The sequence below is a fragment of the Halichoeres trimaculatus genome, unplaced genomic scaffold (genome assembly GCF_033239565.1).
Source record: "Halichoeres trimaculatus isolate MK-OKI-2021-1 unplaced genomic scaffold, fHalTri1.1 fHalTri1_scaffold_3, whole genome shotgun sequence".
NCBI classification, from domain to species: Eukaryota; Metazoa; Chordata; class Actinopteri; order Labriformes; family Labridae; genus Halichoeres; species Halichoeres trimaculatus.
Window position 1 is genome coordinate 10,286,607 of NW_027437181.1, and position 17,089 is coordinate 10,303,695.

General features: G+C 40.8%; 1 protein-coding gene across 1 annotated transcript in view; it reads right to left on the reverse strand.

Moving 5' to 3' along the window:
• otog (otogelin) overlaps window positions 1-15,856 on the reverse strand; it is a 44,205-nt gene extending 28,349 nt beyond the window's left edge. The window contains exons 1-14 of the mRNA XM_074666502.1: window positions 15,739-15,856; window positions 10,982-11,083; window positions 9,404-9,561; window positions 8,563-8,684; window positions 8,188-8,396; window positions 7,976-8,106; window positions 7,769-7,875; window positions 6,526-6,635; window positions 6,185-6,310; window positions 5,836-5,944; window positions 3,565-3,611; window positions 3,321-3,466; window positions 2,290-2,422; window positions 1,149-1,326 (exon numbers count right to left, since the gene is read on the reverse strand). Of these exons, the coding sequence (XP_074522603.1) occupies window positions 1,149-1,326; window positions 2,290-2,422; window positions 3,321-3,466; window positions 3,565-3,611; window positions 5,836-5,944; window positions 6,185-6,310; window positions 6,526-6,635; window positions 7,769-7,875; window positions 7,976-8,106; window positions 8,188-8,396; window positions 8,563-8,684; window positions 9,404-9,561; window positions 10,982-11,083; window positions 15,739-15,856 (1,796 nt within the window). The remainder of the gene's footprint in view (window positions 1-1,148; window positions 1,327-2,289; window positions 2,423-3,320; window positions 3,467-3,564; window positions 3,612-5,835; window positions 5,945-6,184; window positions 6,311-6,525; window positions 6,636-7,768; window positions 7,876-7,975; window positions 8,107-8,187; window positions 8,397-8,562; window positions 8,685-9,403; window positions 9,562-10,981; window positions 11,084-15,738) is intronic.
• Window positions 15,857-17,089: the final 1,233 nt, after the last annotated feature.

A 17,089-nucleotide genomic window follows, 5' to 3' on the forward strand; every position in this document is an offset into this window, starting at 1 on the left:
GTTGTCAACCATCTCCATCTCCAAGCGCTGTAAGGACTGAGGTCAGTTCCCCAGAATACAGACTCAGTTTCCCATGAGCACCATCATGCACAGTCATAGGATATGACTCTTGCAGAGGCGTGCATTTGAGAGAGTAACGAACAGATCTTGATGACATTCTCAGGAAATGTTCAAATGGGGATAAGGAAGAATTCAATTTTGGAGGTGATCCAGATCACTGTCTGGATTCAGGATTTCTTTTGAAGGATTCTTTATCATTGTGAGATAGGGACGTTTTCACCATATGTGTATATAACTCCAGGATTAATGGTCGGATTTCTTTCTAAAACAATACAAGACAACGTCACTACCATTTCTGACAGATGTAAAAGTACGATCCAGATCCTGGCAATATTCTGGATACTAAGACCTGGAATATGAAATATGTACTGGGTCATCATAATTTTCAACTCTATCTGGTAACAAATTATCGTACAAACCTGCAACTAACACCAAATTTTAGCAGACAGTCTGCTGAAAGAGAGTATAACATTAAAGTAGGACTAAAGTGTTGCATGACAATCACAATGCTTGGCGGAGGTCTGCGCTCTCTGATTGCTTTTCTAATATTGTTTTGTTTTTTTGGCCCAACTTAAACCAATTTGTCTTTTGTGTTGCCACAACAAGTCACAGAAGCTCGTAAAGTAGCACAGATTTATGAAGAAAATGGACAACAGATTCTGCAACTCATCATTCTGTCCGCAGTATTTTCTGTGGGAAAAGTAGGCTTCACTTTTCCAAGCAGCAAACAGCCGCTTCAGTCAGCGGCTGTGATGTATATCCATTTACAGCTGTTAGACAACATCCGCCCTCCACGCTCGGCCTTTACCATTCTGTACAGTGAAGCCCCTTTTCCTCCAACAGTCAATTCCTTGTTGAAGTGCCGTGTCCAGTTGGGCGCTCATAGCCTGCCTTAAAGAGCCGATCAGACAGCGAAGCTTTTGATGCTGAGCCGCCCGGCCAGTGTGCATTACAGAGAGGGGGAGAGAGCACTTCTCCATCACCTCCTTCTCTGCCTGTGAAACAGGAGCACCTCTCTCCTCCTGTCACTAGAGGGAGGGTCTACAAAAGGTGCAGAAGGGGTCAAAGGTCAGCGGGAGCACACTTACAGGAAGTCATCTTGGATGTTGCCATTGAAGGTGCCACACAGGCCCACCGTGTCGTCCTTCCACAGCTCGTCGGCCTGCAGGTAAAGACGAAACTCCTTCCAGCTGTACTGGAGACGCAGACCAAACGTCGTCTTCACCTGCAGGAACATGGATGACAGCTCCTGGATGTGGACCATATCTGCAGGAGAAGCAGGAGGGCAAAAATCAGGTTTGTGCATGAGGAATAAGGATGATATGGTCATCACTTCAGCATAAATCTTCTTCTATTTCTCATTTTTAATTTCTTTGGCTGGTGGGTCTGCAACTGTCACTTTAAACAGCTCCTGTCCTGCATTAATGATGCTGGCACATAAATGCAACACAAGTCTGATACTTAGCTCTTACTGTGCTGGGATGTTAAGTGACTCCAGCACTGTATTGACTACCATTTCAGCAAAATGCTTATGGTGTGATAATGCACATCGAATATTAAGCTTAAGAGAGCGCAGACCTTCGCCTAGCATTGGGATTGTCATGCAACACTTTAGTCTTACTTTAATGTTATACTCCCTGTCAGCAGACTGTCTGCTACAATTTGGTGTTAGTTGCAGGATTGTATGATAATTTGTTACCTGACTGTGTTAAAAATATGATGACCCAGTACATATTTCATATTCTGGATCTCAGTATCAAGAATATTGCCAGGATCTGAACCGTAATTTTGCATCTGTCATGACCTTGTCTTGTATTGTTTTGCAAAGTAATCTGACCATTTATCATAAATTTATATACACATATGGTGAAAATGGCCCTATCTCACAATAATAAAGAATCCTTTCAAAAAGTCCTGGGTCCAGATGGTGATCTGGATCACCTCCAAAATCAAATCACTTCCTCCTTATCCTATTTTGAACATTTCCTGAAAATGTCATCAAGATCTGTTTGCTACTTTTTGAGTTACATTGTTCACAGACAAACAAACAGACAGGCAGAGGTAATAATATCTTTTAAGAATTTTATTTTTCAAACTCACCTCCTCATTTATAGCTTTAACCTTCCTAAATGTCAAATCTTAATGATTTTTTGACTGTTTAAAATGACACCATCTGAAAAGGGAGGAATCCTCAGAGAGAAGCAGCACAATAACAGAAAAGGGCGTTACCGTCAGAATAAGGCAAAGAGATGCGATACTGTCCAGCCATGAAGACTTCTCCGATGTGACTCAGTGTAATCTCCGTTCTTGGATCCTCATCAGTGACCAGGTTAACTGACTGGATGCAAGCCCCGTCCAAATTCTGCAATTAAGACAAGGAGGATGGATAATGTGGACAGGCATCGTCTCAAACAGGTGATGTCATTTAGTAGGGTATAAAAGGTTAAACAAAATAGGAGGGTAGAAAATACTGAGAGGACAGAGAGAAAGAGCAACACTTCTTGCAAACACCCAGGTAACCCAGACAAGCCATGTCAGGGCGAAACAGTTGAAATCTATACCTCAAAGTGTGAGTATACAGTAGATTTTGTACTGGTTTATTTTGCTTTGATAATTTAAAATTTTAGACGCCTGAACACCACTGACAGTAAACGCTTCACCACTATGAATCGTCTCTTTCATAAGAAAAAGGTTTTATCAGCCCCCTCCTCTGTCTACTTTTCCCATCATTCACCTCCTGTTTTCGCATAACCTCCTCTCTGTCCAGGCCCCCCTCCCCTCCACTCACTACAAAGCCATCCACAGCTCTGTCAGTCAGAGCAGATAAGGTAATCCTGTTCACTTGGCTGTTAGAGGTCTGGGGCCTCTGCTCTGATGAGTGTGACATCTTATATCTCGCCTCCACCCCTTCATCGGCCCCTCAAAGGCTGCTGGGAAACTCAAGGCTCAGAAGAAAAGGCGGAGAAGGGAAGAGGCGCTCAGCCTTTTGTTGCTTTGTTGACGATTATCTGTCAGAGTATGATCGAGACGTTTCCTCAAAGGTTTTTGCAGCATGAACACAAATGAAATGGACTCAGCAGGGATTAATGGGCACTTAAACTATGATATAATCTACATGATGGACAAACTGCATGAACCTGTGAGACCAGAGAGCAGGGCAGTTTGGGTACAAAGTGGAAAGGGTGTGCAAGAGTAGCAGAGAAAGAAAGGTGTCGCACCTGAATCAGATGCATAAGTAAAGGAGATTTAATGTGACTCACAGCTCCACACGGAGTGTTCTGGATGGTGACTGTAAACCTCCCAGAGTTTCGACTTTTGGCCAGGACGTACTGACAAGTTGCAGGGAAGGTGTAGAGGCGCCCGTCAAAGGACTGAAAGTACATGTCACCAGTCACAGAGCACTCGCCTGCAGAAAAGGTTAGATATTTTACTGTCAGACCAATAATTTCTACAACTAGGTTTTATAACCAGTAAATACAGGAGGGTCAAAGTGAAGGCACAAACCTGGGCAGCTGTACTCGGTGCAGTTCCACAATCCACCCACACATGTGCTGAAACAGAAAGCAGAGACGTCCACAGGTGGGACATTAAAGGCTGAGCTAATCAGCGGATCACTGATAGAAACTGGACACACTGAGACACAGGTGGGCAGATCTGAAGAGATTAAAAGAACTGCAGGAAAATATTGTGTTTTTAATTACATTATGATTACATGTAAAGCAGCATGGTTCATCTGGGGTTTCTTAGAAGTCCAGATGAAGTCAAAATACTGGGTAAAACTAGAAACTGATGTGTGTAAAAAACATGAAGCTGGTGCTCTGTGTTGTTCAATTTTTAAGAGATAGAAAAAAAGTTTGAACAAAAAAAATCAAAGCAGAATGTTGTCATATACAAAGCTTAACTAATATGAGATTCATTGGACCAACACCACACAGATTTTGACATTAAAAAAACTGTTTTTTTGTGTCCTGGCTGATGTAGAGAAGCTTCAATAGCTGTGTTGAAAAGCTTATCTTTTCTATGCTTACTACTGGATCTGATTGTGAAATATCCTCAAAGGACAATTTGCTTTGCAATAGAAGCCCAAACGATACAAAAAACAGACTATTTACTGACTTACATGCAGCACATATCATAATACCTAATACAGAAATACAACACTCTTATATGACGTATGTGCCTGAGTCTTGGGGTTTCTAAATCCAGCAAACAACTGCAGACATAAAGTTAATGCAAAAAAAACAAGTTTAATTTGATCACATTGATTTCAAATAGTTCTGTGGTTGGCAGAGCTCCCAAGGCACCAAATAAGATCAATATTATCAAATTAAACTTGATGTTTTGTATAAACTTCTTTATGTAGATCCTTATAAGATTAATCATTATTGAATTAATTACTATGAAGGACTCAAACTGCCAAAATAAAATATATATATAAATGAATAATTAAATAATTAAAAGTCTTAATAGTTATTTGATATTGTAAAAAATCAACAAACATATATGAGAAGAAATAAAATTATTTGATCAATTATATGCACGTGTTATTTAATAATTTAATTATCAATTAAATGCATTGTTAATTATATAAAAATAGCGATATATATAAATAAATAATTATGTGAATGTATCATTGAATAAATTATTGTTTAATTAAATATCTAAGATACTAATTTTTTTATTTAAATCAAATTTAAGTATTATGATATTTATTTGCTGAGGATCTGCATTAACTCTCCTGTGAGTTGATGACAGATATTTTAGACCTGGCAGAGAATACCGACCTGGGAATTTTGGACTTTGAACACATGGCCAGCAAAGCATAGGTGTTTAATAAAAGCCTTGGAGTTGTTGACTGATAGACCGAAGAGTGTTTGCAAACTTGGAAGAAGTTGTACGTACTTCACCTGTACTGGGCTGCAAGACACACATGGTCCAGAGCCCCCATTTCTCCTGCCTGTCTTCCTCAGCTAGCTGGATGATTTCAGGATTAACATCATATGGGCTCGTTTCGTGCTTTGAAGCAGGGAAAGCTAAATCACTGTTAAATACAGTTAAATATGTTCCGGGAGAGGTTTATTTAAGAGAGTCGAATCCAAAGACACCCAAGTCGTTTTAGGAGCAACAATCTGCACCCCTTTTCATAGGGAAGAATTTAATAAATTACATAATTATTTATTTATTCATAAATTTGTTGATTTATTTCCAAGATTAAATAATTGTTGACATATTTAATTATTTATATATTTCCTTTTGGCACTTTTAGTCATCCATAGATTTCATCTCATGGTCTGATTGAAATGTTAGCTTGTTGCTTTGATGCTAACTAAAACATTTTCTCCACAGTGCCAGCAGGTAGGGTTAAATGTGGTGCATTCCTTTCAGAGGATGATTTGAAACTATAAGTTATTACCACGTTGTCCCTTTTCTGTTGAGAATTCATCACCACTGTTAAGAAGTTTTGACCAACCAAAACAAAGTTTTTGTTTCACTAACTGTGCAATGGCAACAATGCTAAAAGATTGTTCGAAAAAACAGCTGTTTATAAAAGAAATGACATATATCTGTGCTTGTCTGTGCTTTAGTAAATGTCCTACCTGTTGTCAGAAATCTAAACTCTGCATGAAGAAGAAGACAGTGCCAATAAAAAGCTTCCAGGATAACTTTTCCCTCATATGCAAATATGTGATGCAGGCTCTGGTACCAACTGGTAGAGAAAACCCTTTCATAATAAAACTGAATAATCGTTTTCTGAAACAAAAGGGATTAACTCACCAGTTGTTGCATTCCTCCTGCAGCGTCTGTCCAGATGGATAAAACATGCCGTGGTACTCACAGGGACAGTCAGAGGGTGTCACACAACCTCCATCCTCATAGATCAGGCCTGAGGGAAGACAACTCATAAAGATCTCACACAGACTGGACGAGACATGGAGGTACGTTGGAGATGTAGACCTAAACCGTTTCAAAATAAAAGCAGGGGCCTATAACTTTACCAGGAGAAACACTGGTTAAAAATTAGACTTATAGTTAGGTCAGAATACAAAGCTAAAATTGGAACAAAAGGGTATAGGGTTAAAAGGGTAGACTGTAGTGAATGTATTCTCCTATTGCAGAAACTGACCATCAGGACAGTAGCATCCATCCAGACAGGCCAGTTTGCTGTCGATGCATGTTCGCTCCAGGTTGCAGGACTCTGGGCAGCAGCTGATACATTCTCTGTAGTGCAGACCTGGAGGACACTGCTTCGCTGGACGAACAAATGAAACAAAACAAGTAAAGACTTCAAACATTTTGAAAGACACAAAGGAGTCAGAGGAGTAGTAATCACATCCAACATGGAGTAAACTACTGAAAAATACAGTTATATTATCAAAGTGCTCATTCTGCTGGTTTGGACCAAAGCGTTCAGGTTTCTGGACCCCTGTACGTGACATTCCTTTCAAAACACCTGGAGAAACGTACCACACTGAGGAATGTGCTGCCTCCAGTCATGCAGTGGGTGGTCAGCGTGGGCACAGGCCCGGGCATACTCGCTGAACACCTGGCATACCACTTCACCGTTGGGACCCGACCTTCAGGAGAGAAACAAACAGAGAAGGAGTTTGAGAGCAGGGCCAGGGGAGGAGTGGCCTCAGAGCTGGGTACTGATCTCAATATACAACTAAAAACACACCAGCTTTGTCTGAAATATGGAGGACGACCAGAGAATAAACTGGGAGTAAATATTTCAACCAGGCTAAATTGGGTAAATTCGTCTTTTAGGCTATACGCTGTTATGCCTTTAGCTCTAACCTCTGACAGAAACAGAATGTCAGGGCTAACTTACCCACAGAAAAAAGGCAAGTTCAAGATCATGGACCTGAGCCAACAAATACACAACTTAGAAAGTTACAAAAGTAATCCTTTGTGGGAAGAAATTTTTTGGAAACCTCAAGTGGTGACTCAAAGATGTGGCATAGATATTTTCATCACTGTGGATGTTGTGAGTTAAATGGAAGAATCCAAACCAACATGACAAATTGGACCCAGCTCCGAGTTTAAAGCGCTGGATTTAAGCCAAGAGTTGGTGTAACCTTTCTACAATTGTCCAACTTAAAGTAAAAGGAGCCCTCATCTTTTTAAGAACAGGAAACAAGGAGCTGAGGTCATCGAGTGCACACGGTTCAGATTCTTTGGACGGAGGAGGCCTGACTGCAGCACTGACTCCTTGTTATGAGGGAATGAAGTACACACATTTTTACTTCCAATATTTGGACAACAGAGCATCTTGGTTTTGTTTGTGGAAGGATCATTGCTTGAGTTAAAATAATTTATAAAACAACAACTGTACCTAAAAATGAAAACAATCTACTTAACCAACATCGATTGACCTGTGAATTGTATCAAAGTGCATATAACAAAATCTAATCCCCCTCTGTTTAACATCAATTTTGGCCCAATTGTACTCCAGAAACATTTCAAAACCAGAAGGTGACATAAATTCAGCCTTTAAATGCTTTACTGGGAATTACTTTGATTGTGGACAGTAAAATTTATCAAAAAAATCCAGGATAATAATGAATGTCACCCAGATGTGCCTGACGAGACTCATTATATTTCCTGTTATGATGGTAATGTGTCAGAAAGGGGCACCTTGAAGACTTAAGAGGGTATTCTGTGGTTTAACATCTCTTCACAGGTTTTGATTTGAGTCTGGTATTCTTACATGCACAGGTCGTTGGAGCAGCTGGCCATGTAGGACAGCGGGCTGACAAAGTCATGGCAGCTCTGAAAAGGCGGATCCAGCAACCTGGCACACACCTCCTCCACTTTCTACAAGAATAAAACACACAAAGAATGCAGAAACAGCAGATACAAGAGCATGTAAAAGAGTTGTATTTTCTGAACAGAAGTCTTTTTCCAGATATTTTACCAGCAGGACGTGAGAATCAACAGCAGCACAAGGTGAAGGGAAGTCTGAAGGCACCGTGGGACACTGCGCCTGGTGTGGCTCAGCCTCCAGCCAGCTGTTCCCAAACATCTCAATCTCATGAGTCAGCACACCTGAGACAGAGAGAAACTCATAAGTCAGCTGACAGGTATTTAAAGGTCTTTTTAGTGTCTAAGATAAAATCATCATCCCACCATAGCTGGTTTTCAGGTCGTCTTGGACATCAGCGTTAAAGTTCCCACACAGGCCGCAAGTTCTGCCCACAAACTCTGGGCTGAGTTTGATGTAAACGGAGCCGCTGCCTCCCTCCCAGGCCAGCGTGAAGCCGTGCTGCTGCATCACCAGGACATACTGAGAGATCTGCTCTAGCTGCAGGTCGTGGATGTGAGTGGGCAGCTGCAAACTGAAGACAGAAAATCCACCTTCGTTGACAATGTCCTCTCATTTCCTGAGCTCAAATTGACTCATTATTAAAGTACAGTTATGGAAATCAAGATACAGAGGGAACAATGAGATTTAATGAAAATGAAATAATGTTGTTGGGATGTTTCCTATGTTTTACCACTGACCTTTGACCTTTGAATGTGACGTTAGTGGGGTAAAGCCGAACCTCCCCCTCCCAGGGGAGGAAGAGGCTGACAGATCTTTGGCAGGTGTAGGGAGCAGAGCTGCAGCCAGGGTCATTGTGGACCTTCAAACACAAAAAAGATAACATAACCCACACTCACTAAACACATACACTGTAAAACATGAACAGAACATCAGCTACTCAAGTGAAGCCAGATATTCTAGAGCTCCCCCTGGTGACTAGCTGCAGTAGAGGTCTTAAAGCCTGCCTTCTCTATAACATCTCTTTTGAGCCAGAGCATAGATAAAAATAGAAAATCAAAACACACAGTAAATTAATGTTTTTCTCATTTTGTTGTTTTGAACTTTTGTTGTTCTGCTACAAATTTGTCATTGTGCGCCACTTTTATACCTCAGTGTTGTGAAACTCTTCAGTCATTTCACCAACATTAATGTTCATTCAAAAATCATCAGCTGCAGTGTCCTTTAATGCTGGGCTCCTTTCTTTTCCCATACACAGATACAGTATCCATCTGCTGCCTTTTCAGGCGAACAAAGTCTCGGTCTGTTGCAGATGCTTTCAAGGCATTCTGGGTAATTGCAGTATTTAATGGTAATTGACTCTAATAACCAGATAGCTTTCACTAATCTTCAGAGCAAATCTTCTCCTCAGGCTGAGACTAAACCTGGCAGAAGTCAGAAGAGGTGAGTGTGTGTTTTAAGGCAGAAGGCACTGAGTCCAAACTTTACTCGAGTGAAGGAGGCGACAGACTGAAACTTTCTGGGCAGCTTCTACTCTGGAGGATTTGTTTTAGTTCCCTGTGCAGCTGAGTCCTGACTCACCTGGATGACGATGCCGGCCTGTGTGGTTTCTTCACAGTCCCTCAGGAGAGTGTACGTGCACCGACCAGGGAAGTAGTAGTAGAGGCCGTCAAAGGTCTCAAAGTTGTACTGACCCCAGGATCTGCACGTCATCTCCCTCTCAAAGCCTGGATTTGGAACTAGGAAGACAGATAAGAAGAGAAAGCAGCTCTATGATTTCAGACTGATTTGGATCAGTTATAGAAGCCTTTTTAGTATACCAAGAGTTGTGCATATATTTCTATAAATAAGCATGGCTGAGTGGACTGACAGATAAACCAGTGAAGCTGTTTGCAAGGTGACCAAGTGTCTGCCTCAGCTCCACATAAGAGATCAGTGGGAGTAGGGATTCCTGAAGGAAAATACTTATACAGCACAAGGTTATAATAGGATTTGTCGTTATAGTTTAGTTTTAGTTCGTTTTGACATTTTTCTTCTATTACAGTTTTGTTTTAATTAGTTTTAACTAGTTTTAGAGCGGGTGCAGGATTCAAAAAGGTCAGAGTAAATATTTTGTAATACTGTTTATTTTCAAGTCCAACATCGTGCTCACTGCTCAGTCAATGCTGATACTGAACTGTTGGCTGCTGCCTTAAACACAAGAAAATAATATAAACTTATTATAAAAAATATAAACATAAACCATATAAAAATAATGTAAACATAAATTACATAAAAATAATATAAACATAAATTACATAAAACAATATGATATGAGCTTTAATAATTAGAAACATAGACTCTTTAACAATTAAGGCAGACTCAAATACAATTAAATTCAGACTCTCATGAAATTAAACCATTACAGATGTGCTGATTCATTGCTCCACAGTGCACAGCCAGTCAGTGCAGTAAACACGCATGTACCATTACGTCGCTATGATGGTGCCGTACGGCACCGACAACTGCCTAAAACTGTCATAAAATTGGTTGGGGAAATGTGTCGGATTAATTTAAATCCTAAAGGCTACTAATATTGTCAAAAACGATAACTAAGGACATTTTGACTATTATTTTGGTTAGTTTCAGTTAGTTTTGTGAATACAAGATAGTTTTAGTTTACTTATCGTTTTTGTTTTCTTTTCTGGTTTTTATTGGTTTGAGTTAACTGCAATGTTTTTTAAATTTTAGTTTTAGTTAACTATTATAACCTTGCTACATAGGTCTTGAAATGCCTTCAAAACTCAAAAACCTCAAATTGCACATTTCATCCATTGTTATAAAACTATAAACAAAAATTGAATTTCAATTTTCTGTTTTTCACATTTCTTCTACCTTCGAGGTGACAGGAAGGAAGACGGAATCACAGAAATATGTTAACAAAGTCATTCGACCCTCCTGCCAGAAACTGTCTCTCCCATGTGAGAGACAGTTTCTTGGTTGACTAAACGTTAGGCAGAGCCAGCGCTGAAAGACCACATCCATGGTACGGTCAATGCTTGAAAGTTTCAAAGCTTTATGTCACTAATGTCATAATGCCTTGTGAAGTTTTTCCCTTTCAAATTGACATAAATGGATTTTAAAAAGGAAACACACAAAAAGTAGAAATGGTTGGTTTACCTGTCTGACATCTGTGTCCTATGGCCTGATACAGGCTGCAGTCACATGACTCTGACTGAACACAATGTCCTCCATTCAGGCAAGGATACACACAAGGCTCCGCTGAGAGGAAACAACAAACAAATAATTACATGGCTGCTCATCAGACTGGAAACCAGAAAACTAAACACCAAACACCAAAGCCTACACCAGGTTCCAAGATGAGTCATTTTTGCAAAATCAACAGATGAACAGTTCAAGTCATGCACCTATACAACAGAATGTAATGTGGTTGAAGCATCTGCAGGCCAGTTTTGTTACCACCTGTCTACCCCTCCCCCACCTGTCAGGAGCCATAAGGAGCTGAAGTGTCCTGACAAATGTTCCAGTCACTGAACGCACCACCAGACACCAAACCATGGCTTCTCATCCTGCAGTAACACCATCTGCTCAGTGGGCTTACAGCTTGTCTGCCTACTCAGCCATGTCCCACATAAGCCCAGGTACCATACAGAGGTCTGAAGGGGCGGGGAGGGGAGGGGGATGAATCAGATAAAAGCCATTTTCCTTGAGGTCTCTCTGTACATAACAGAAGAAGTACTTGTTGCTCAGTTTAAAGTCATATTAGTCACCCTGCTTGTGTTTCAAAATTGGTATCAGAGGGTAACTGTTTGAGAGCTTTGGGCCTCTTAGACAAAACACCTGCAAGACCTTAAATGCTTTAGATCTTGTTTGGAGTAATACAGGACACAAACTCACTGACTTTTAAGTGCAGCCCAATTAGTCTCTTATTTTTATGTGTTTATGTCGTATAGATTTCATACAGATTCGATGTTCTAACTCAGAAATGATGACAAATATATCTAACTGTGCAACCTTCCTCATTAAGGTCTGGATGCTACTAGCTGCTTAGTTTAGCTGCTTGCACCTTAGACTGACTTCATATAATCCTGGTGTAATTTGTAATTCTTCAGTTCCAAACCAAACACCCTCTGTACACATTTCATGACTACATGACTATTTAAAAACCCACCTGGAATCCTACGAAAAGACTTCAGGGCTTCCTTCGCCTGCCTGGTCAGCACCGAAACATTAAATGGATGATCGTCTTTTGATAGATCTCCACCCAGTTTTTCTCCTTCAGATCCTTGTGAAGTTTGGTCTGACTGGACTAAGCTGGTCAGGGTTTGGTTGATTGATGCTGTCGAGTTGTTTATGGATTGTTGAGCTTGTTTTAAAGTGGTTTGTGAGTGGGATGAAAATGTTGAGGTGAGCGATGATTGGTTTAATTCTGAGCTCGTTACTGATTGGTTCAGTGGTAGCTCGCTGAGTGATGATTGACTAGTTTTGGTAACACTGTCTGCTGAATGTTCACTTACTGTTTTGGCTGGCACCTTGCTAACAGGTAATTGACTGTCTGGCACTGTGCCGGTTTGTGATTGGCTGGATTTTGTTGAGCTAGCTAATGATACTGCTGTGCTGGTTGGGGTTTGGCTAGGTGTTGTTTTCTTAGCTGGTGTTTTGGTGGCTCTGGTTGTTTCTGTTGATGTCTGGATGTCAGTTGTTGCGGTCCCAGAAGGGTTTCTGGGGAATGTTTTTTTGCTTAAAGAGTGGTCGATTGGTAATGTAGGCATTGGTGACTGGTTAGTCAAGGTTGGACTGGCCATCACACTAGATGATGATTGGTTGTCTTGTGTTTTGGTTGTTGATGATTGGGTGGATGGTGCTGTGCTATGCAGTGATGGCTTAGTTGGTGTTGTGCTTGTTGTGGGTTGACTGGATGTTGGCAGTTTGCTGGTAGATTTTGTACTGACTTTTGGGCTGGCTGCAATGGTTGGTGATTGGCTGGAGTGTAATGTGCTGTCTGTTAATTGGCTCCCTGGCATTGTTGCAGTTGCTAAGCTACTTGATGATTGGCTGATTTGTATTTTGGTGGTTGGAGAATAGTTAGGTTGCACTTTGCTGTGTGGTGATTTACTAGTTGGTGCTATAGTTGTTGGTGACCAGTTGAGTTTTTTTGTACTGCCTGACCCTTCACTGGTTACTGCTGTTGATTGGATGGGTGGTGTCGTTCTATCCAGGTATTGGCTAGCCGGGGTAGTGGTAGTGAGGTCATGGTTTGTAGTTGGTTTTGTGCTACCTTGTGGCTCACTGCTCTTTGTTGTGCTAGTTTGTGACTGGCTGGTTGATGCTGTTGTTGTTGGACTTCCAGATAATTGACTCATTTTTGTGCTGCTTGCTGATTGTCTGGATAGTACTGTGGTCGCTGATTGGCTAGGTTGTGTGTTGCTGGACAATGATTCACTTGAAGTTGTTGAGATAGTTGTTGATTGACTGAAGGATGCTGTAATACCTTGAGATTTGCGTATTCTAATTGTGCTGGCTTCTGATTGGCTAGTTGACACTGGGGTGTGTGATGATTGGCTGCCTAACTTTGTGCTGGTTGATAATTGACTGGCTGATGATGTCATTCCTGATTGGCTAGGTTGTGTTACTGTGTTTAGTGGTTGACTTGATGATTGGCTTGCTGGTGTCCTGGCACTCGATGATTGGCTGAATGTTGGTGTTAGTGTGCTGCCTTGTGATTGGCTCCCTGGTGCTTCAGTGTCTGTTGATTGGCTGGATGGTGTTTTGTTGTGTTGTGATTGGCTATCAGGTGATACAGTGTCTCTTGATTGGCTGGTTGTTGATGCACTGCCTCGTGATTGGCTGTCTCCTGTTGATTGGCTGGTTGATATGGCCGCTGGAGATTGGCTTGATGGTATCGGGGTTGTCCGTAATTGGCTGGAAGAGGCTGCTGTTGAAGCTGGTTCTTGCTTGGCTGGACTTCTGTAGCCTGATGATTGGCTGGACGATACTGTTCCTGGTGATGTTTCATGTTTTGAAGTTGTTGTTGTAGATGATTTGTCAGAGTTCAGGGTCCATGAGGAGTTTGGCTTCCTCTCTGTGCTGGAGAGCGTTAGGTTGGACGTCAGATTGGACATGGCAGTCCAGCTGACATGTGAGTGATGAGGGGAAGAGGTGTGGGTTTGTGACACAGCAGCTGCCTTCTTTAGGCCCTTCAAGGAGAAAAACTGTATCAGCAGATATTTCATGCATTATTGCGATCATTCAGTCAAGCACCCATAACCACATCCATCTTTTAAAAATATTTCAGTAATGCAGTCAGACTTTTTTTTTCCAACACTATCAACTATTATTGGAAGAAAGCCCTGTTCTTGGGTAAAATTGTGATTAAAACATAGGACACTCGAAGCTTTTACTATCCTTTGTTTGTTTGTATGGTGACAAAAATTCCTCGCAGAATTGCTCTGGTTTTCGCCAAACCAGACCCTCAGTGGCATGAGAGAAAAGAGCTGTCATCCGCTCTTCATTAATGACTCCTGTGTGACTTCCAACTCAGCTTTCCCATCCAGGTCCCCAACCCCGTCCTCTCCCACCTGCTTTCCCCCTGGTGTTTTTCCCCTTTTTGGTTGACCTTTTAAAACAGACGTTTTTTTGATTTGAAAGTAAATTTCCCCCTTAAAGTCTTGAAGTTAATGGAAGATGCATTTTCTCTCCAGGGAATAAAACCCTCTGGAAATAAAGTGATGCTCCAAACTTTTTTGGGTGGGAAAATTTATACTATCATTGCCAGCTATTAAGTGCTGCATAACATTACTTTTCAGAAACCCTAGACTGAACATGCTTTCTTTGAGGCCCCTGGTAAATTATGGCTTTCATTTCAGAAAGAAAAAAGCAAAGGGCTGAAACAAAAGTACGGTGGTTTGACGACGAGTTATACTCGCTGATCAGTATCAGAAACTTTGAAACTGAAGAGGTCAAACACAAACCCCTCAGAGTCCTGACCTGAAGTCACAAAGCTGCAAGCAGAGCTGCAGCCATCATGTTGCTCAGAGATCTGTCATGAGATAGACCTTATCTCTTTACCCATGACCTGCGACCTGTGCTACTAATTGCTTTGTTAGTTTCCTAACTCTGACGGCTTGGACCGGATTCTCACGCCTCCCTGAGCCACAGGGAAGCTGTACAAAGGGAGAGACCACATTCAGGGTGATGGAGGCTGTGATAGAGGAAGAGTGAGACAACAGAGCAGCTACTGTATATTCCTGCTGGGACCCTCCTCACAGGGCTGTTTCTGAGCCACAAAATGTCACTCTGGAGCTATTTAGGTAAACATATATATTCTGTTAAAATCTATATGTGTCATCAAGGTCAAGTTTCAGCCCAATCTCATGGGACTCCTCTACTTTTTATGTAAAGTATTTTTGCTTTATCTAGATAAAGGGGGCGTTTGGAATCAACCAGAGAGTTGAAAAGAAGACATTACTCTGAAAACTGCTTTAAAACCAAAACTATAGCTGTGGCTGAGACAACTATTTCGATTTAAAATAATCTATAAATTCTTGGTTTTACCTATATGGTACATACATTTTAGCAACCCAAAGATCTGTCTTGAAACTAATAAAAAAACTAACTACATCAAACATATGAGAATAAGTTTATACCCTTGCATGCTTTTGAACTCTCAAACAACTAATCTTTTCTACCACACAAATAAAAAGCCAATGTATCTAAATCATTAAGAAAACAATAAGAGGACTGGAAGCCCATGCTGAAAATATTGGAACTCCATGTGATTAAATTAAGTTTATCTCTGCTCTCCAATTCTATATTTTGGTGTGAGTGCTGCAGATTTTTCTGGGTGGGGGTCCCTGGTTGTGTATCTGCTGCCGAAGCAGCTCCATCAGCATCAGTGATCAATGCGGCTTGCCTACCTGCCCTCCCTGGGAAGCGGTGTCCCATTTCTGCTGCTTTATCCCGCTGCTCCCGCTGCTGGGACAGAGAGAACAAGGAGAGGTTTGTTCTGCTGCAGCTTTTACCCCCAAACACCATCAACCCACCACCAACCAGGAACCAAGCTAACCATCAAATAACCACAAAAAGACTACCAAAATGTAATCAATCAACTGAAGACTACAGACAAATCTATCTACATCTGATGTTGAGCTGAGGCCATAGCTGCCCGTGAACGAACATACCAATCAAATAATCTCTTTCCATAAAATATATATATACATATATATATATATATATATATATATATATATATATATATATATATATATATATATATATATATATATATATATATATATATATATATATATATATATGACCATTAAGGGAAAAAAATGAAAATCTACCACATGAAACTAAAGGCATGCTGGATATTCACACATAACTGGCGGGCACCTTTTTTCAACCAGTTGCTAAAATGTTAATTTTAGGGTTTTTTGGAATAACTTTCCTGAAGTTACAAAAAAAAGATCCTCCAAAATATAAACCTACCATTATTCTAGATTGATAAAAGATTTTTTTTATTATTTTTTAAAAAAGGGAATCAAGATTTTGACAATTGATTTAGTGCCAATGAAAATATGACACAAAAAAAACACTAAAAATGCATATAATGTTACTTAAAACATAAGAGCTTAGATAAAGTATTTTGTATAGAGGGAAAAAAATAACTCACTTGTTAAATTGATCCAAATTAGATCTGTTCACTTTCTCAACACCCCAGGACAAGTGAGCTGAAATCAAGACAATAAAAAAATCCACATTAGATAAGTGAGAACACAGGCTTCTCATATAGAACTGATGGAATTTCCATATATGTAGGTGCTGATGAAAGAAAATTTAGAAACACTTTCTTAGCATTAAATCCTCTTCTTACTGACTTCTTGTGGTTAAAACATCAGCTCAAACTTATGAGTGTATGTTTGATAAAAGAATAGACTCACCTTGATAAATGAAAATGAAATATAAAGCTAATAAGTGCAAACGCCTTTTCCAGCTCCGTCTTAAATGAGGATCCATTCGTGTTTATCGGATCCGCACTCAGTCGGGTTTGGACAGCATCACCTGGTGAAAACCCTCCGGCTGGACTCCCGCTGCTCCCTGCGCTGCTCCATCCGGCTCCTCCGCGAGCGGCCCTACGCGCGCCTCAAGAGTCGCTGCACCTGCTCATTAGCATAAAATATGCACAGGTGGGCACGCGGGGGGACGGGGCCGTACAAACCCGGTGCTCTGCTGTGGGGGTCTTAAGGCCCTCTGAGGATCTGACCT